Raw genomic sequence first — 22,385 nt, forward strand, 5'->3', positions numbered from 1 at the left:
AACGCATGTTTATTACTGATTTATTTATTTTACGTTCCATTTGGGGCCCAGGGAAAACTTAGAGATTTTTAATTATGTACTAATGATAATTAATACTAATGATGAAATGCAGAGTTTGACAGTTTTACATTTAAATAAACAGTACTCCTTTCATCTTCTGAGGACATAAATTGTTAAAATCATTAGAAGGAAAGTAATTAACGTCTAACTTTGACCATCGGCTCACATCCAGAACTGACCTCCAAAGCAAGAAGTAATGTTACATTATCGCATATTTTAAGATTTAGCTACATCTGAAAATCATCATCACGCGAAGTAACCAGCTTCGGGGTAACCCTAACTTAGTTAGATATCAGACTTATAAAAGAATGAACTAAATGGGTTAGGCTAATCGATTAAGTCGAAGCAGTTCGAGGTTTATCTGCCTATAGAGAGGGCTGCCTTCGCAGAGGACTTTTTAAGAGAAACATTAAACATCCATATTACACTGAGGAAAACCAACCATGCAGCCAGCAGGTTCGCGAAGTTTGATTTCATTTCGAACTACCAGCGTTTAGAGATTTTACCGCTCAGCCGCTGGTGGGAGAATTAAATGGTATTTCTAAAATGAAGCAAAAAACAGTGGTACTTTTCTGTTACCGGGCGTCTATCGCCAAATGTTCGCCGAAGCACCTAATGTGGTAGCCAATTTATAGCACATCCTGAATAGTCCTGTCCAGTTACCATACGTGCAATATATGCCTAATGCCTAATCTATGTGCAATGGCAAATTAGCACAATCGTCTATTTTTTTTTTTTTTTTTTTTTTTTTTTTTTGTTAATCGAAAATTTCAGAGACACACAATTTGTGCCGAGTGTGCTTGCACTATGATGTCATGCAGAAAGGAGGGGGAAAATACCTTCTATTTACTTTAATAGTAAAATATTTCTTTTATATGTCGCATTTATACGTCACTTTTGCTTAACTTATTGCATTGGTTTTACATATCATAGTCCCAACGTTCAAGTATTTTCCGCAAAAATGGGGCTAGGAGAAGAAAGCAAAGGCATGAGACATGACAGACTGGTACAGGAATTAAAAACCAGTTCATGAATAGAAGAGATACTTGGAACTCGAAATAGATAGTTTTTCTCTTCTAAACAGAATGCTGTATTAAATAAGCTAGGTGTAACATAATTAACTAATTCAAAATGTCGCGAAAGGTACTCTCGTTAAAAAAGGAAATTAAAATATTGAAAGAATTTGATGAGAATATTAGTTTGACGAAAGGTGAGTTGGCGAAGGAACTGAATATTTCCGGGAAAACACTAAAAACGCTTGTTTATAAAAGAAAAGAAGTTGAAGAGCAGAAAATTATCAACAATCCACTTCAAGGAAGTCACGTGCTCAATATAAAAAATTTTTTGAGGTTGAAGTCATTTTACTAAAGTTATTCATTCAGCATTGTGCATCCAATATTCCAGTGAGTGGTGTTAATCAAGAAGCCAAAAGAAACAGCACTTCGACTGAATGTGAAAGAAGCTTGCCTCTCAAACTAGATGGCTGGCATAAATTTAAACTGAGGCATGGTATCTCACGCCACATAAAAAATTAAAAACCAAAGAGTGTTCTGCTGAGTCGGTTGAAAAGTGGTTCAAGAATTTATCCACCAAAATAAATCGATTTGAATTAAAAGACATTTTTAATGTTGATGAACTGGTCTTTTCTTTAAACTTATGAAAAACTCTAGCTTCCAATGGTGACTATTGTCACGGAGCTAAACTAAGTAAAGACCGTCTCACTGTTTCACTTTGGGCATATGCTAATATAATGTAAAAATAACTCCTTTGGTTAAAGGAAAGTCACAAAAACTAAGCTTCTTTAAATAAACATGTTAAAATTCTGATATTATAATACAAAGCAAATTAGAAAGCATGAACAACTGTGGATGGTTTTACAGAATGGGGCTCAAGAAAATATATTAAAACTATGAGGGGGCAAAATCACAAAATTTTACTTTTTATGTATACCCTTACTCAGTATACCCTTACTCAAAGTATTTTGTATGAGTATACCCTTACTCAAACTACAGATTTCTTGCAAAATGTGAAAGTTGTTTTCCTGACGGCAAGTTGGACTAGTGTAGTACACCCTTTAGGTGTGGGTATCACGAGGGATTTGAAAATGTTTTCTACAACGAAGGTTGATTCATTTCAAAATATAACTATAGGAAATACGCAGGAAAGTTTAAATAGTCTTGAGGTTATGAACATGATTCCATTTGCCTAGACTCCCCCCCCCCCGAAAAAAAAAAGAAAAAGAAAAAGAAAAAAATCCACAAACATTCAAAAATTGCTTCATTAAAGGAGAATTTTCGAACCCAGAGTCAAGTGAAAGTGTTGACGATAAAAAGCATGATTACACTGGGAGTATGGATGAAGAAAACGAGACTACTTATATTAGACATTATCATCGAGGAATACGTAAATTATGATGCTAGTGTAATGATGTCAGATTTAAGCACCAGTTGAAGAACTATTTGAAAACATTTTAGCAGATTAACATTTAAGTAGCGGGGATTGAAAAGAAAACGAAGAAGTAAACCCACCTTTTTTTAAAAAAATGCTATCTGCTACATTGACACAATCAGAAATTTCTTTACGTGTAATAATACCAGCGAGAAAATTAATGGATAAAATAAATAAATATGTATGTATTAATGTGCACTACAGTAAGCACATATGTGCAGAGCATTCGAGTGTATACCTAGAAAATGACAAGAATGAGGTGATTAATGATCATTACGTTAAGAAAACCCTTCCGCCACTATTTAGTTCTAGCGAAATCCGAGAACACTGACTACTTACCTCGTACGCTGATTACAGATTACGGCAGAAACTTGTGAGCTGTCTATTTTAATACTGTTGGCGGTCTTAATTTGTTCTCTAATTATTCTTTGGCTTTTAATAAGCTTTCCTTCTTGATAAGTTTTATCCTTATAGAGTTTCCAGCATTCTGGCCTGTGCAAGACTTCAAGAAGGTTCTCATGTATTACTTTCTTTTCATATGTACTAGAGCAGTGTTTAAATAAAACTGCAAAAATATTTCTACGCACCTGACACTGGCAAGCAGGAGGCATGCAATCACAAGCAGGATGAGGGACACGGAGTAGCCAACCTGGGAAATGGCCTTGATGACTGGAACGTGTACCTGAAAGAGTGCCGTTAACCTGTTGAATTTCCATTTAAGTTACAGGAAAAAACATCGAGAACATAGCTGAAGACACCGTCGGTAGAATAAAAGTCGTTGGAGAAAACACCGTTGGAAAGGAGAAAACAAGGGAATAACTGCAGTTTTAAAACACAAGAGCTATAAAACATCTTAGAAACTAAAGCAGTTCAAAAACTTTGAAGTTAAAAACATTAAAAAATCGTGGCAAAAAATAAAGCAATTTTGCAAATCATGGCCATGATGATAACATAGCAGACACTTTGTTAATTAATAAAACAATTTTAATATAGGTAACCCCATGCACACACATCTCTCTTATTGAAATATCTTTTTATACCATAATTTTTATGAAAAGCTACTATTATAACACTTAAAAATGAGGTTAATGACTTTTTAATATTTAAATACGTAAGTTTGAAACTCTTTTTAACTGCTATAGGTAGCATTAGTTTTTACACATTTTCAGATTTCGAATGCTTAAATTTTCTTCTTGCTTTTCCAGTAAGAAATTATTAGTTTATACAAAAGAAATGAATACAGAAGAAGAAAGCATTACTTACCTCTTCTTGTCCTCACAAAGCATTACAAGAAAATTAACTGAAAATATTTATAGTCCGAAAACCATGACTGCGATGTTAGCTTCATACGATGATTTGTTTTGGTGCTTTATTTTTTACTGCGATATTTTATACAATGATGTTTTATAAGTGCAAAGTTTTTGAACCGATTTTTTTTTCAGCCGCGATGTTTTATGTCACAATAAATCAGAAGTGCTATGCTTTCTCTTTGCTTTTTTATTTCCTTCCCAGCTGTTTTGTATGATGATGTTTTGCTTTTGCGTTGTGAACTTTGCGATTCTTCGTCCGTGATGTTTTCGGCCCGCACCCCCCATTCCATAGCAAAGCTTGTCTAAATGTAAAACTTGCTTTTACTAAACGTTTATCTGTTATTATTGCGCATGATTACTATTCAAAAAAATTTGAACACAGCACATCTTTTAAACCTGGGAAGAGCATATTTTTTTACCCTTTTGCAAAAACTCTTATCTGTTATAAATAAATGTTGTTGCTAATGGACGAAGCATGCGATCTTCATTTATCTTTGGTACTATGTGTAAGCACTACTCATCAGCGTATGATAGCGAATCGCTTAAAAATTATCTGAACTTCTAAACAATAGTTTCTAACAAGTGCTGTGTCATGAATAACAGAGCTTCTAATACTTTGATATTTTTGTGTGTATAGTATTTTATTTTCTAAAATGATATGCAACAGAAATAAATAAAACAGCTTTTAAAATTCAAATTCTTTCTAAACTCAGTTTTAATTGAATTCGACATTAAATATTTAATTTTAAGAGTTGACAACAGTAAATATTATTTTCATATAAAAATAGAAGCTAAATGTTTGTTATACCTTTTAATTTTTTAGTTAAAACATTCAGAACTGTAATATCTTCCTTGAAGTGTTATATTGCGAAGCTAACTCCGAAGCATGTCCTAGCATAAACTCAAATATTTTTTTTTAATCGAATGGAGGGCACTTGCCTTTTTTCGCCATTGGCCTAAGGCCAAAATGATGGCCATTTTATTATCGAGGCATCTAATAGACGGCCACCATTACCTCCTACGAGAGGACAGACAATTTACATCCATGCCTTCTCCGGGATTCGAACCCGAGCCCTTCGGTATCGCAAACAGCTCCCCTAACCGCTATACCGTCTGGGCGGCAACTCGTGAAATATACGCAACCTCATTTCTCAGATTCCCTTCTTAATTGATTTTTTGTAGGCCACTTGATATTTCTCTCGTGATATTATACACACACCCTGATGTATCGAAAACTAGAAGAAGGGAATCCTGAATTTCTTAGGAAATTTAAGAAAGTTTTGTGACTCAAAATAAACTTTTACTGATTATAAGCAGTCATCTGCTTCAAATATTCTCGGCTAATACTGTTTTTACAATTTTATGAAACAACAGCTTAATTTTTCTTATTATTATCTTGTGTTTTAAAACATGGTATAGTTTCTGATACTATTTGCCGCACTTCAGGATTTTAGGCAGAATCCGAAATACTTAAACTGGTCTTCCACTCCTTTTTTTCCAACAAAAATGAGACAGTAAATAAAAATACCAATTCAGCTCAACATTTTCTTAATTTTTTACTCTTTTACTTACTCCAAACGTGGGAAGGAAAAGAAACTCACAATAAAACCTGATTCCTCATTTGAGTCACTGCTCAGCTCACACAAGGAATAATTCGTCCAGGTCCGATTTGTTTTCGGATTTGTCCACCAGGTGCCGTCTTTCGAACAAAACTTGGTAGCTGAAGCTGCCAAAAGGAAAAAAAAAAAAAAAATTGTAATTATGATGCCAGGGGAATAAATCAAACGTTTACTAAATCGAAAGGTGAGTTATTATATACATTTTGTAAATAACACGCAGTAACATCATATTAAAACCAAGTATCTGGAGTAATCAGATAAATGATTGGTTTGGTTTACAAAACTGGGAGTTATCTGCCTAAAAAGAGTGATCCCTTCGTGGAAAATTTTCTAGAAAAATTCACTGTTTTCCACGTTATGCACTTGAAAAATCACGGAAACGGCCCATGGAGCTATCTCATTCGCCGAGATCTGAATTCGAGTTGAACTACCAATACAGAAAGCTAGGATCAGCGCACTTACCTTAAAAATACTTCTATCAAACATCTTTCCTACGGCAAGCAGTCTTTGAGCAGCGCTTTTCCCGTAAAGAATAAGTAAATGTAATTTTGTCATTTCTCGTTAAGACTAACACTTTTTACGCATTATAAAACAATTATGATAAGAATATAATTAAATGTAAGGAATTAGTATGTGAGTGCCGTTATAAGGGCATAATTATGCGTTAAAAGCAACATCAATGCCGAATCTGAGTATAAGCTAGGAAACTGGAGAATCGAAGTTGACAGAAGTATTCCTGCCAAAGAAGTACTTCACATTTTTACGGCAAACTCACGCCAAAGTCATCTTAAGATAAAAAGAAACCTCATCAAAGTGGTAAATGTGATCGTGAAAGACTGACTTTAGACCAGGGATGGGCAAACGTTTTCAATCGCAGGCCAAAAATAGAAACATTAAAAAAAAAAAAAAAAAAAAAAATTGCGAGCCAAGATCAATTTTTCAAAATTTTATAAACAATAGACAACTATTATAATTTAAATATGTTAATGAAATGATTGAAATTGCAATTTCATTTTTAAAAGTTCCTTATATTGAGGGTCGAAGAGAGATGTACTGATTCTAAGGCACGAGGCTAAATGCTCATCTATCAGTTTACTTCTGAAATAATTCTTTCTAAGGTTCATAATTGAAAACACTTGTTCACATATATAAGATGAAGCAAACAAAGCACTGATTTTCTGGGCGTGAGGTATTTAATTTGGGAAATTTACTTTAGATAAAAATTTCAAAAACTCTAACTTTGGCATATTTAGAAACAACTGCTTGACATGATTGTTAGATTGCAACTCAGTTAATTCAATCTGCAAATCTGACCTCACTGCTTCACAATTTACGTTGAAAGGCATGTTAAAAATATCCGATTCTGTTTGAATGGCACTGAAATCTGCGTTCGAACTCAAAATGCATTTTTTTTAAGCCATCTTCATAATTCTTAAGCTTCTCTTCATTTACTGAGGATATTGAACTTAACCTCCGGAAATGCGACAAGTTGTTCTTAACTAGGTGCCCACCAAACAGTTTAAGTTTTAGTTTAAAAGCTTTGAAATGGCCCAGATATCGTCGATAAATTTATTTTTTCCTTGAATCTTAACATTCCAAGTTGCTCATATGACAAAGAAGATCTGTGAAAAATGCAAAGCCCGAAACCCATTCTATATCTTCTAACATTTTGCAGTCCGCAGAACACTGTTTCACATGGAAGAACAATACAATGTCGTCTTTCAGCTGTCAAACTCGCTCAAGAACACATCCTGCACTAAGCCACCTTACTTTCGCGTACACCAGAGTATTCAGATTGCATGGACTGAAGAAAATCTCGAAATTGCCTGTGAGTAAGCCCACGAGATCGAATAGTAATATTCACAAGCTTTACGATTGCAGCAAGCTCGGATTTCATATTCAATGCAGATTTATACAGAGCATCTTGACAGAACGTAAAAAACAACTTTGTTCCCGGGATAGTTTTGATTAAAGAATCCAAGAAATCCAGATTTTTTCCTGTCATATTTGGTTCTCCATCGGCCGTAATATTACATATATTTGTTATAGGCACTTTCGAAGTTAAAAACCCATCCTGAAATTCACGAAAAATTCACTTTACCGATTGAAAGCTGTCTGTGCTTGCTATTTCTGTCGATTTAAGTTTTGAAGAACAAAAATAGAGAAAGTAAAAAGATTATCAGTCCTTTGAAAAAAAGGAAGAAAAAAAAATGATATTTAAACAATTTAGAAAAGGAGTTGGGTATATAATATATAAATATATATTTATTTTAATTTGCCTCAGACCGGAAAATTAAAATTTCATCCGCGGGCCGGATATAACCTTCCGGCGGGCCGTAGTTTGCCCATCCCTGCTTTAGACTGACTGTGATAGTAAAAATATAACGAACTGTCTTCAGAGGATAATGCTAACTGTCTCTCCCGTATCATTACAAGGAATTGAACAGTTCTCATCGAAATTCTTCTCTGCTGCAGTTTATGTATGAAGATAACTCGTTGTATCTAAGTAACAACCGCTTACATAAGGTGGAACTATTGTAAGTATATTTAACATTTTAAACTTCCATTTGGTTTAAAGTATTGCAGTTAGTATATTAACTATAGATTAGGCCAAAATTCCAAGTCAAACATTTAAGTTTCAGATTTGAGTTTAAAAACATCTTTAGCGCAGATTTCCTAAAATTAATTAATATGTTGGCATAAAATAATAAATACTGAAATTCACAATAAAATTAATATCAAATTTCTGCAATTACGTTGATAACAAATTTATATTTTTACGAAATCATTAAACTCTCTTTTTCTAAAATAGTCGTCTGTTTTGTAACGAAAATAAGTATTTTTCCCGAATTAAAATTAATGATTTTAATTCCAATCCTATTTCTCGAATTGTTTTAAAGTCTCTGTTTTATAATTTTTAATCCTTTTATTCTTATCTGGTTTTAATGAAAGGGGTATAATTGTCTCTTTATCATTATTTATTTGTTTTGTCTCATTAAATCGCATAACTATGACAAATGGAACAGAATATTTTTATTTTTTGAAGAACGAGCCGTGTCAGTTTATCTTGAATTTCACCATTTATTTATTGAGCACAATTTATTTATTATTACTGTTGTCATTCTGAAATGGATGGAAAATACTTTAAATGTAAAACTTAAAATTTTGTATAAAATCCTAGTAGTTTTGATAGATTGTATATATAAAATTTATTCAAATCTACGCCACCCTTAAATCGCTTTTTTGCCTAACTTTAGATAACAAGATTCTATTTTATGTAATTTTGATACTTTGTTAAAGATTATATATACATATATATATTATATGTAATGATGATCTGGGAATAGCTGTAATAGACTACTACGTCGTTTGAATGATGTGTAACGGAGAAGAAAAACTAGAAGACGTGGCCGAAGATACATCACCATAATTATGCCGGGAAGATTAATTCTTTCGATACATATTCTTATGCATAGCTTCCAATCTTGAAATATGAAAAGCCGAGAGATTTTTGCAACAAAACCGGGAGTATCCAGAAGATTTTCACGCTGTGCGGCGATGCCATTTAAAAAGAATTCATGACTGATTGAAGTTCATTCTACAGTGCATGATTCAAATAGTTAAACTATTTATAACACAATTCTTAGGCAAAATATGTTAATATTTAATTATATATTCTAATTTAGGCTCTTTGGCTAACTTTAATTTGTAATTTTCTTACATTTTTACACTGAGAAAATCCCAAATAGGAAAGAAAAGCTTTTATTTATCGAAATATTTTAAAATACAATGAACATAAAATTAATAATTAATGTTGCACATAATATTTATCCGGATAAACTTAGTAATGTAGTATATAATGAAATTATATAAATACAAATATTAACCAATTAATGGTTGAATCTCGATATAAAAATCTACAAATTTCTGCAGTAGATTAAGACAATTCCTGTAAAACGAAATTTAATAAGATAAAGGAAAATAATATGTAATTAGAAAAGAATACAGTTCAGATGAAATGAAATTTAAAAATAAAAATTATTCTGAAAATAACCAGTTGTGTAGGAATAAAATTTGCACAATATAAGTTTCCTACATTCAATAAAATTCATTTACTGGTGTAAAATATTTTCCTTTGTAAAGTATAAAAATTATAAACCGGGAGATTGATCTACAGGGAGACCGAGAGATGTGATCAAAAATCGATAGCTACGTTTATGAAGACGATATGCATCCCTCAACATTTTCAGGCAATAAACAATAGACAGCAGAGGCAAGCGAGGCGTCCTAACAAGAGCAAATTTGCAAAGTGAAAATAGGGAAAGAAAGTAAGTGCGTAATTAAATTAGTTAAAAGTCCCTTAATTTGATTGGATTAGGACTGTCGCAACGCAGGATAACATAAGCAAGCATGAAACGGATTAATTTTGAAACACGCAAACCAGAAATCATTATAAGCAATTCTACAGGATGTTTGTTTCATATTGAATGGGACAAAAAGAATAGTGTTGCGTGCGTACGAGTTCGTAATAAATTGAATGCACAAGTCCGATGAAAAGTTAAAAAAATTTATATTTATCACAACAAATAAAAAAACAAAATGCTTAAATTTCCTCATATATTTTACAATATTGCAATATCTCGCAGTAGTTATATTTTAAACTACCAAAAATTTCAACAGAACTAATTCAAAATAGAGAAATATAATCCGATTTCACGGCAGCAAATTCTTTACAGTAAGCAACAACAGTTTTCTAAACAAAATTCATAAAACAAAACTGAGCTGAGATGTTCTCTCTCTGGCTTTTATAGCTTTTTAAATCGGCCGCACGAGATTGTTCTAGCAATTTTTCGAAAGCTAAAATAGTAGAATTCGGTTACGTCTAGTCAATTAACATTTATTTCGAATTAAATATAAATTAAAAGAGATATTTATTTATCAATAGTTAAAAGCCCGTGCTCTTGTAGTTTTAATTTTCCGGCTTAGCTTTCCTCTTAATATTCGTCACGCGCTGCATGCACGGAAAATAAAACAATTTAATTTATAATTCTACTAACTTTAGCTAAAAGCCAAATCCGTAACAATAGCATACCGCAAATTCTGTAATTAATTTATTAAGCCGAAGCAAATTAATTCTGAAACTACAGTTATACAAATTTTATCTGGCAACAGCGAAAAATCTTTCGGTTACAAGGTATGGAATCGCTCCTAGAGGCACTGTTAATCAAAATGGCGTCATTCGTGCACAAGAAAACGTACTGTATTTTGGAATACGCCAAAGCTTCATCGTTTATCATCGGTCAAAGACATTTTACCCCGAAATTTGGTAAAAAAAACCACCGCATCGTCACAACATCAAATGGTGGATAAAGCAGTTTCAGAACATGGGCTACTTGTGTAGAAATAAAAAAAAAAAAAAAAAAAAAAAAAAACCAGGACGAACATCAGCCAAAACCGAAGTGGTTTAAAAAACTCGTGAAACGTTTTTACGAAGTCTCAGTGTATGGTGCAAGTTCTGAACTCAATGTGACTCATGTCACTGTGTAGAGAGTGCGTTACTTAACCGTCTACAATTCCGGCCATGCATCTTTCAGACTGTGCAGGCGCTGAAACCTTCTAGCAATCCTTTGCGTAAAGCTTTCTATGAGAATTTGCACGATAAACAGAAGGTTTCGCGGACGGACTTTGTGTTTACAGATGGAGCCACTTTTCACGTTTCTTGCAAAGCTAATTGCTATAATTTTGGAGAAGGGAAAATTCACATAGTGTAATGGAACATGAGCATGATTCTCCAAAAGTGAACGTTTCCTGTGCCATTTCCAACAGCTGTGTTTACGTCCCTTTTTCTTCGGGGAAAAGTGTATTAACCGGTGCATTTACCAAGATATGCTATCAGAGTAGTTGTTCTCTGAGTTAGTGGAAACCGTTCCTGGTTTTATGCTGCAGCAAGATGGTACTGCACCATTTTGGAATAAAAACATGAGCTAGTACCTGAACAATAGTCTATCCTATCGCTTGGTTGGGCGTCCTAGGTCTTTCTTGGTCACCGATATGTTATTGCTTTGTTGGTCACCGAGATCCACAGGTGATCCCCGTGAGATCTTTTCCTATGGAGTTTTGTTAAAGACAAAGTGTTCGTGCTTCCTTTCCCCCAGGCCTTACAGCAATTGAAACAGTAGGTAACTTGTAGAGACATTAGGTATTTTGGAAGCAGAAAAGATGAAAATTATGCAATGCCTTCGCTGGGAATCGAACCGTGGATCTCTGGAATATGCGCCCAGCGTGCAGACCACCACACCACGAAGGCATACCAAGAAAGCGGGAGAAATACCTTATAAACCGAAATGCTCGAATCATTTGCAAATTATATTCTATCATGAGTGTGGAAGGAAATGGAATAACACATAGATATTTGCCTTGTCACCGGAGGGGTGCCTAGAACATCTATAGGATCTTGGATATTTGATTTACCAATTACCAAATTGATTACTATAGTTTCACTGCAAATTTGATTTACCAAAATAAAGTAATTACAGCATTCACAGGTATGCTTTCTTTGTATACTACTCAATATGAAACACCTGTACTTTTAGAACAGGAAGGGGAGATACACAAATTAAAATGAGGAATTACGAAGCTATTGCTAATTGAAGTTATAATTTAGAGATATATATTTTACATTTTATATATCCCCTCTTTAAGAGAGAAAATGGCTTAGCGATAGAAAAGCCTTTTTAGAAAAAAGTATTAGAGCATTAGGGATAGTAAAGATAAATTTAATTTTGGAAAAATCATAAAATTTGATCTAAATGATTTTTTAAATAACGAAATTTTGTATATAACAATTTTATCAATAAATACAAATTTTAGAATTCTGTTAATTTAGTCCAATTTTAAAAAATCACTAAGTTCGTTTTCTCTCACATAATGATAAAATTTGTCCTAAATTTTTCAGAAATAGTAGTAAATGTTCCCAATTCTTTCAAATTTTGCTTGATTATCATTATGTAATTTTCACAGTCCTTGTCTTGAAAAAGTGTTTTGCAAAACTGTATTTAATATAAGAACTAAAATATTTATTTTATAATTTTTTGAAATTCTGTTAAAATTAATTATTTACTCATTGTAAAACAATCCGCATTTTTTTTATTGTAAAGCAATGTAAAATAAACTCCAGAAATTATTACACATAGCTACAAAATACAGTACAACAATAATATAAACTTTGGTAAGAAATGAAAAGTCCTCACAAGCGAATCAGTGTAACTTACTTGTTAATGACTTGCTTAAATACAATGTCACATAAAAACCTCCGTTTCTTATTCAAACCTTTTAGAATTGTAGAAGGAAAAGCTTTTAGCATTGAATAAATAAATTAAAGTTATTAATTATAGATTATGGTCATAAATATTCTTCAGTGTAAAATGACTGAAATAAAAACATGAATATACAAAAATTCTAATTCAGATTAAGACTAATAACTTGTATATTCAAGTTAGGACCAATAATAGGGAATAAAAATTTTACATTACCCTACTACAATAGAGTGAACCTTGTTTTTCTAAATGCCGCACGACAATGATGATTCTTCATGGAAAATTTTTCAAAACTTTTCACACAATATCACAAATATAAAAATTACATGCACCTATTATTTATTTTGAATAATCCCAATCAATTTCAAAATTTTATAACATAAATAAATTTTATTATTATAACTTGCATTTTAACATCATTTGCAATAGTTATAATTGAAATTAAGGTTTTTTTTATTATTATTAGCCCAAAGAAGCGTTATCTCAGAAGGGTTATGAATTTCGTTTTGGCATTTTGCATCGATTCACTTTCTGCATTGATTCACTTTTAAAATTGTTGCCACTAAATATTACAGCCCTGTATTATATTTAAAGAAATTAAATAATGAAAAATCTGCATAGATATATGTATGTTTCTTGCTAAGACAACAGTACCTAGAGCCAACAAATTTTAAATAACGTAATCCTCCTCCGAATATGGGCATCTAAATACCCAAATTTGGAATTTAGAATTTGTTTTATTATCGGGTTCATATATGAATACAAAATATATTTTGTAACACTTTAACGAATTTTCGATTAAGAAAATTATCAGCAATTTTAAAGTTGTCTAATTGCCGCTAAGCCTGTTTTTAATGGCGGCCATTGATGTTTACATTTGAAACAGGAGACTAGTGGATTTGTTGCCAATCTAGAGAAACTTAGCTTCGCAACAACAAAGATAACGCATTCATTTATTATTGCCAATTAAATCATGCTTAATTCTTTCTGGAATGTTTTCGAGGAAATAAGTGTTTGAGATTTACTTCGTAATTTTTAATATAGATATTTTGAGTTTTTAAGTATTTTTGCTTTCTCGCGAAGTGAGAACTGAATTAATTAAATAAGAAATACTCAATCGTCTGTGAAAAATTGTTTCTTTTTTGTTTTGTTTGCTTAATTTCTTTTATACATCATTCTAGCTTTATTATAGTATTTGAATAGAACATGTGGCAACGATTAGATAATTCTATTCTTTAAATAATATAAATTTTGTGCATTATGAGTTATAATATGAACGAAATATATAAGTTAACTGTTATATAATTATTGGATTATATAACAGTTAACTTAGTTTCCATTACATAATTATTATGTAAGTTAACTGTTATATAATTATTAATACTGTTAAGTGAATCTAGTGCCAGAGTGTCGCTATGGTAAACAAATACTAGAGTGAATTTTAAAGAATGCATTTATTCTATTGTGGTTTATGCTCTGTCGGCGAAGTAGATTTAATTCAATCCAATAAGTTTAAATGAAATGCAAGAAAAAATGCGTATAATTTAATATTCCGTACAAGGAAGTCATGTGGTGTACACATCAGATTTTTTTAACTTGTTTTATTCATTTTTCATACTCACATTAATCTCAAAATAATTATAAAATTCTTAGCAATAATTCCAAATTCTCAACATAAATTCAAAAATAAAATTATCTAACTTAATATAATCTTCCCTAAAAGTAATTTTAAAAATATTAAAATTCTTTACTTACTGTGCTAAATCAAATTATTAAAATTCAAATTTCTAATACCATAAAATTATATTTTTATAAAACAGTGCTAAATTTTTAATATCTACTGTAGTAAGAAAACAGCATTACATATTTAAATTTTAAAGTAGCATTATTTACTAGCACTTTTCTATGTGATGATGATATAAAATCATTTATAATATTTTTTAAAAAGTTACTGATTTTTAAAATATACTGTATAATTTTTGCGTATTTTCCCTCGTATTTATTTTATGTGATTACTTCATTACAACATGATATAGCATTATTTCAATAAACAATTAATATTTAATTATTTTTTGTAATGAATGAGAACTTCACTATGCCGATCTGTTGTCTGTGCATATTCGGGTGACGAACCCAAATCGATCCCTTGATCATCGTTAGTTAAATATATAATTATTGGCGTTAATTAACCCGTTCGGAACTACCAGTCTAAAAGATACCGATGCAGTTCTTAAAGAATAGGCGAGCTGTTTCAAACATATCCACGAATGGTACGTGCAGCCGCAAATAATATTAAGTTATTTGTAGCTGCATATGTCATTAATGAACCATATGTTCAACAGGCTTTGATGATTGTTACTTTCGTTTTGCATTAGCATCTAAATCATTATAGGAAATATAAGATCTCATTTAAATTTTATAAATAGTTATATTATGTTAATACCCTTTTCTATCAAGCCTCGTTTCATTTCCCTGCCAAAATGTTAATTTCCAGAGCACGTGATATTCAAATTAGGTAGAAAGAAGGAAGTACATAAAGGAAGGTTTGGAGAGTGAAATCAGAGCATGTTCTGCCTGCTTGAAAGCCACGTTTAGGATTGCTCTCAATTAGAATTCTGCGGCGTTGAGTTATTCTCGTCATTAGATTTTTTTTACGCCGACTTTGGGCAGAGCCAACTTGCGCGCTAATTATGCCGTTAGGCTGTACTTAAAATTCATTAATTTTAGTTTATTTATTATCTTTGATTTAAGCCAAAAGTATTGGCTTCTGTAGGTACGAGTTAGTGATGTCTGTTAAACTAAAAAGCGTCCTTTACAGCCTTTCCTTGTCTCTGTCGAATATGTGAAACAGAGTGAAAAGTCACTAGCTCTCTTTTAGAGTTTTGGTCTAACTGTATGCTTCCTAGGAAGGTTTGGTTTGGTTTATTGAGAATATGGCAAAGCACACTAAGGCTATCTGCCTAAGGGCAGGGATGCCTTCGTGGAGGACTTTCTAAGGGAAACTGGCTCGTATACACGTTACACATGGGGAAAACCACGAAAACACCCATGCAGCCAGCCCGTTCGCGGGATTCGAACCTCGGACCGAACTACCAGTGTTCAGCAATTTTACCGCTCGGTCGCTGGTGAGAGCTTCCTAAGAAGACCAGATCTTCTAGAACATATAAACAAATAGGAACTTATATCAAAAGACAGTATACGTACACACACTCACACACACACACACACACATATATATATATAAATTGTTTGGATTAATTTTAATTTGCTAAATTAGTGAATTAATTTTTATGGATTGGTTTTGCACTTGATTTGATTATACTTCTGAATTTAAATGATATTGTAGATTAGTTCGAGAATCAAATCGTTTATATGTTTACACATTTTTTTTAAATACTTTTTTTAAAAATTTTTTTGGCTTACAATTATTTTGGCTTTAATTTTTTTTTTTACTTTTATACGTGTTTGTTAAAATTTAAATTTAAATTTGTTTAAATATATATATATTAAAAACTTCTTTTATTAATTAAAACAGTACTGTATTTTTATCAAATGAACACACTATAAATTAAATGCATTATCATGTAGTTGTGTAATTAAAATAGAAAGAAAATGAAGTTCATCGGAATTGTGCTCATCTGTGACCTACGGAATGGCTAGTTTGAGTGTGAAGCCTTGCCGTAAATTTAGGCAGAATGATAAAAAAATAATAATATATATTTGAAAAAAAATTAGACCCAGGATTATCAGTGACTGCCATTGATGACTCGTAGATTACTAATGTGGGACGATGCAACGTTTCGTCGACTGAAAGCACATAGCAGAGCATATGGACAGTACATGCAGAGTAATGTAACGAAACAGCCCCATAATTTGATAAGGAAGTTTTCAGCGTCAAAACAAATAAAATAAAAAATAAACAAAAAATTTAATTTTCTGTTAATTTAATTAAGAGCTATGTCTAAAATCCATTTTCATATAATAGGAATTTGGATACATATAGGGCAAAAGGTCGTCATTCTGCTGTATATAACAGTAACGTGCACATTTAAAATACCTTTTTACATATCTGTATACACCATTTTTAAGAATCCAATAAAGATCAAAACATTTGCTGACTATGAAACCTTTTCTCTTCAGAAATATTTTCGCAAGATCACTTTATTTTTTAAACAAAACAAAACAAAAAAGAATCCTCAATCAATAAATATTAGAATTCCCTGGATAGAATGCAAATTTAAAATTACTCATTTTCTACTTCTTTATATTTTTTCTTTTCTTTTCAGATTTGAGGGTCCGTAACAATATCTCACAATACAAATAAGCAAACCATCACCAGTTCTTTGGCTGTTTATTTGCCACCTGCATTTTCATGTCACATAAAATATTAATCTTTTCCCCCTTTTTCCTATAATTTTTATCATAAAATGGAGATGAATCATACATAAGGTAGAACATCGACATGCTAAAATTTAATAAAAAGAGAGAAATTTTCGAATTATTGCTAAGACGTAATGGCAAAAAACGTCTTAAAAATCCTCTAATGTTCTACACATAATAATAATACATATAAAAAACGTGTTTAATAAAAACAAGACATTAAGTATAATGCAAATATCGTGCATATGTTTCTTAAAATATTTATTTTGAAGCTTTTAAAAAAACCAAAGAAACTGAAAAACGTCCTGGACGACTTTTGAAGTAAGAGGGAAAATAGTGTAATAAAATTTAAACACTTAAAGAGGTATTAATGGTTTCAGTTAGGGATAACGTCCTATTCGTTTCAAACAGATATCGAAAATAAAACAGCACACTTGTCGTGAATTGAAAATGCATGCGAACGTTCACTTAGTTTCATAATATTACATGACAATAGAGCAACATTATAGCATTACATTTTATATAAGGATATCACATAGTTATTATTATTACATTATAATTATATTACAACATTAAAGCAACACGATGTGTTGTTCCTCAGCGTTACAGAGTAAATTGTTTAAAATGTTTTTTCTGTTATATCATCTAAACGTTATTTCTTAATAACATCTTCAGAGTGAGCACTGTTTTATACCCCTAATATCATAAATAAGTTTTTTGTATCCTGTATTATATGAATTCTACAATCTAATTGTACTATTACGAACATTATCTTGTGTAACAGAAATAAAACTGAATGTTGGTAAGAAAATTCTGTACTAGCATATAGGACAATAATTCCCAGAGGAATCGGTATGGACACTCTGGGGATCGATAAAATTTCATAGGGACTTAATGATGATGAAGGGGTAGATAGCCGAATTAGATTAATCAAGATTCCGTTGATTAAAAAAATATTAATAAAACCGATAATTAGTTATTTATTGGAAAAAGGTTATATTATGTAGTTAGAAAGAAATCATACAAACTAATTACAAAATAAATAAATAAAATAAAATAAATAAAAAATCTGAAAGTTTTCAGATTTCAAATTACGTTATTATTTTTTAACGTTTTGTGTGTTACGTTTATTGATTAAATATCATGTTCTTTGCCCTTAAACCATAAAATTGAGTTCAACAGCAATGTCGCAAAATAATTTTAAAATGAGCATACCTTTAATATTTCCGATAGACAGTTCCGCTCGTTGAAGATAAAAAGGTTTTTCCCCCTCCGTAGACTGTTGCTATTGCTCACTTTTAAATCGTTGAGTTTGTTAATCAAAAATTCGTTAAAGTTTTACAAAATATGAAATCGATAATAAAATAATTTCCAAATTTCAAATTTGGGCTTTCAGATGCCCATATTCGCAGTAGGATTACGTCTTCCAAAATTCGATGGCTCTAGGTATCATTGTTTTATCGCAATGCGAGAAACATACATACATTTATGCAGATCTTCATTATTTAATTTCTTTAAATATAATACAGGGCGATAGTATATGGTGGCAACGATTTGAAAAGTGATATGCCGTTTATACGGTTCTGACGCAAAATCGCAAAAAGAAAACAGTAGTCCTTCAGTGACAGCTCCTAAAAGCTTCAAAATGTTCTAAAATGTCCTAGAAAGCTCTCAAAATGCTCTAAAAGGGCCCAAATAACGTAAGAAATTCTTTTCAAGGGGAATATGCTATATTATTTTGTCGTAAACTAATGCCATGTCGAAACGTGGGCAATTATTATTTAATAAAGAAAATTCTTAATTATTCAAGACAGAATTATGCAGTTATTTGATTTGCTGACTTTCAGTGACAAAGCTCTTTAGTCCTTTGGACTAAAGAAAACTAAATTTTAAATTTAACTTATTCAGTATTTGGGAATTTATTTAACTTACTTAAGAGTTAATTTTATTTTGAAGAAGGCCTTTCCTATCGCTCTTCCTTTCAACTTACGCATTCTTTCCAGCGTGCAAATGAGTTAGAGCGTTTGTATTCAAATGAGGTAGAAAGAAGTTTTATAACGTGAATTGAGAGCGTGTTCGGCTTGCCTGCAGACCACGTTGCTATACCTGATTTACTAACGATTAGACATCTATAGAGTTGAGCGCTTCTTGCCATTAGGCTTCTTAACGCCAACTTTTACAAGTCAGAGCCAGCTCACGCGTGTACTAGCTGTGAACATTAATTTGAGTTAGTAAAGGTCTGAAGTCTAAACGTTTGTATCTACGAGAAGTTTCTGTTGGTTACAATCGAGGCTCGAATTCTGATGACACAAGCATTCGCTGAAAATGCCCTAAAAATGGCCAGTAAATGCACTTAAAAGGGAAAAGATGCCTTAAAAAAGTATAAACAAATATCCTCCCAAAATAAAAGTTAATAATATAAAAAATAACACATAGGACAACCCTTGACAAATGGATTAAAATCCAAGCAATTGTAGATACATGTCCCTTGAATTTTATTTTTTATTCCGAATTTTCAACTTTACACAAATGTATGTGTACCATTGCATTGAATTATTAAATACTTCTCCATGTTTTCGATAATGAAAGAGGTTATGTTCGTATATAAGTTTTTATACCGTGAGAAGGTTTTCTCGACATTTATTGCAATTATTAGAGCCTACGTGGAAAATACTGCATTACTGTTAACTCTTCAGTTTCAAAACAATCTGCTTTTCCTGTCAAGATGAGGAATATTTTTTTCTGTAATTTGGATGCCACAGTTTTTAGTTAAAACAATGTTGCATATAGCAAAAGAAATTTATACCTATGCGTATAAGCTATTGTGCAAAGGAAGCTTAAGAAGATTTGCTTTAAAAGTAAGAAACTTTGTTTTAAACCTGATATGTGAAGGGACATTTATCTGTTCCAACCTCTTGCGAAAAGATTTAAACAAAATACGCACAGCGAAGATTCCAAATTTTTAAAACTACACCGGTTTCGGAGACACTTTCCAGGCAAAAGAATCGTTTAGTAAAAAGTGCTGTCGCCAAAACGTCTTTTGCTTTCGTAACATTTCTAATCCGGTAGTCTCTTTTTAAAAATGGGAAGATGGTCATTTGCCAACATACAGGCGATGGACTGTAACAGCTAAGCAAAAAAAGAAAATAAAGATGATTTTTATCGAGGCAAAAAAACGTATTGCATACAGCCATGATTGTGTAATTTCAAGAATGTGATGGTGGAACGATTTTTTCCTTCTGCATGTAATCCAAAGGAACTGAGCATGCACAAAAAGGTCTTAAATAGTTAGGAAATGCTAATATGGAAAAATTCTGATATGGAAGAAGTGACACTGGTACCTTGTGGAAAAGCCTGTGGTGACAGATAAGACTAACTTAACATAACATAATCAGTTTTATACCTACCTAGTAAAAATTAGTTCATCGGAGTTGAGACAGTGTTATATCAAGGGTAAATTTAATTTACAGTTTGATCACTTAGAAAAGCTTCAAAATGTTCTAAAATGTCCTAGAAAGCTCTCAAAATGCTCTAAAAGGGCCCAAATAACGTAATAAATTCTTTTAAAGAGGAATATGCTATATTATTTTGTCGTAAACTAATGCCATGTCGAAACGTGGGCAATTATTATTTAATAAAGAAAATTATTTATTATTCAAGACAGAGTTATGCAGTTATTTGATTTGATGACTTGTGCACAAGGTTTCCAATAAATGACTCTCTCAAGTGGTAATACCTTTTCTTAAATGAAATTCTCTATGAATGAAAATAAAATTCGCTAAATGAAAATAACAAATACCTCGAAGCTATCTCCGAGGATATCTGATTCATGCAAATTTCTTTTGATGGCCCTGCTATTGAAATTTGGTTTTCGCGATTTTACTCTTTCGTATGTGGACTCAATGTGTCATCATTGATATTATACTATAACAGTAAAAATGTCTCACAGAGAAAATGCCTTAAACGATATTTTGAATGTATTATGTCACCCTAATTCTTATGATTATCCTAATTAATACAAATCTTCCACTTGATCGCCCTATTATTCTTTCTATAAAACGCGATTTATAACTGCAAAACTGTTTATAATTTGAAATTAATAAAGTAATGGGTAAAAACTAAGAAATCTTAGAATATTTTGTGCATTTATAGTTCAAGAATCGTGCTTCCAAATGCTGACTAAATAAAACATATTGTAAAACCTGCAGCATCAATACACGTCATAACACAAGCAAATGTGCTTACCAAAATTTGGCCCCTGTTTGAATGCATTATTAGTTATATTAATTCGCTAAATTATTAAAGAAATAAAAATAAAGTGTTTTGTTCTAGATAATGACATCAAGCATTGTAAACGTCTCATATTAGTTAAAATAATATTTAAAATTCTCATTAAAATTATTAACTGGGCATATTATGGATTAATTGTGGTAAATTATATTATTAAAATGAATTATTAAAAAAATTAACCGAAGGGCTTGTGATGACTGTTGATCATGCTTGATCTATTCATTAACAGTAATGGCAGGGGTCGAAGCAGAATTCTGATGAAGATTATTTAAATAGGTGACGGTGACAGTCGTTAATCACCGGTCCGGTGATCTGCCAGTTGATAATCATTGGTAACCAATTTGTACACCACCAATGTGGAGCGAGCCTGTAAATTAGGTTGATTTTTAACATAATATTGAACTAAAAGACAACGGCGCACTTTAGCTGGTCATTGGTGTAACATGTTGGTTGACAGTTATGTGGTGGAATATTTTGTGAAGCGGCAAATTTTTCCAAAACACGAGGAAGATAAAATCTGATAGCGTAGCATCGCTCTCTATAAATTTCAGAAAAACTCGGCGAAGTACACTTCTAAAGTAAGAAAATAATGCTTTGATTTTGATTATTAAGAAATGCATTTATAGCTTCGTATGCAGAGAATAAAACAATCTACAAAACAAATATATCCATTTCTCAGGAGTGTTTGATCGCATGAAACAGATTAGATATTCAGAGATATGGCTTTCTATGTTCGGAGAATAAAAAATCGTCGTCAATTCGTAACGCAGACAAAGATGAAACAAATTTTTTTTCCGAAAAGATATGCAATAAATGGGAAAGAAATATAGAAGAAATTGCCAGTTGCTCTAAAGATAAACACAACAAATCATAAAACAAACGAATTGTTATGGACTTTTCGATCGAAAGCATTCGCATCATCTCTATTGTATATGAGTCCTATTAATAAATTCCTGGCATTC

General features: G+C 31.7%; 1 protein-coding gene across 2 annotated transcripts in view; it reads right to left on the bottom strand.

Annotated features, from left to right (window-relative positions):
• Nucleotides 1-22,385, bottom strand: part of LOC118192373 (parathyroid hormone/parathyroid hormone-related peptide receptor-like) — a 193,044-nt gene that overhangs the window by 81,196 nt on the left and 89,463 nt on the right. For both annotated transcript variants that reach the window (XM_085813034.1, XM_085813033.1), the window contains exons 4-5: nucleotides 5,420-5,544; nucleotides 3,096-3,190 (exon numbers count right to left, since the gene is read on the bottom strand). In XM_085813034.1, the coding sequence (XP_085669160.1) occupies nucleotides 3,096-3,190; nucleotides 5,420-5,544 (220 nt within the window). The remainder of the gene's footprint in view (nucleotides 1-3,095; nucleotides 3,191-5,419; nucleotides 5,545-22,385) is intronic.

This window comes from Stegodyphus dumicola, chromosome 3 (genome assembly GCF_044657685.1).
Source record: "Stegodyphus dumicola isolate Sdum_Otavi_A_Nest chromosome 3, ASM4465768v1".
NCBI lineage: Eukaryota > Metazoa > Arthropoda > Arachnida > Araneae > Eresidae > Stegodyphus > Stegodyphus dumicola.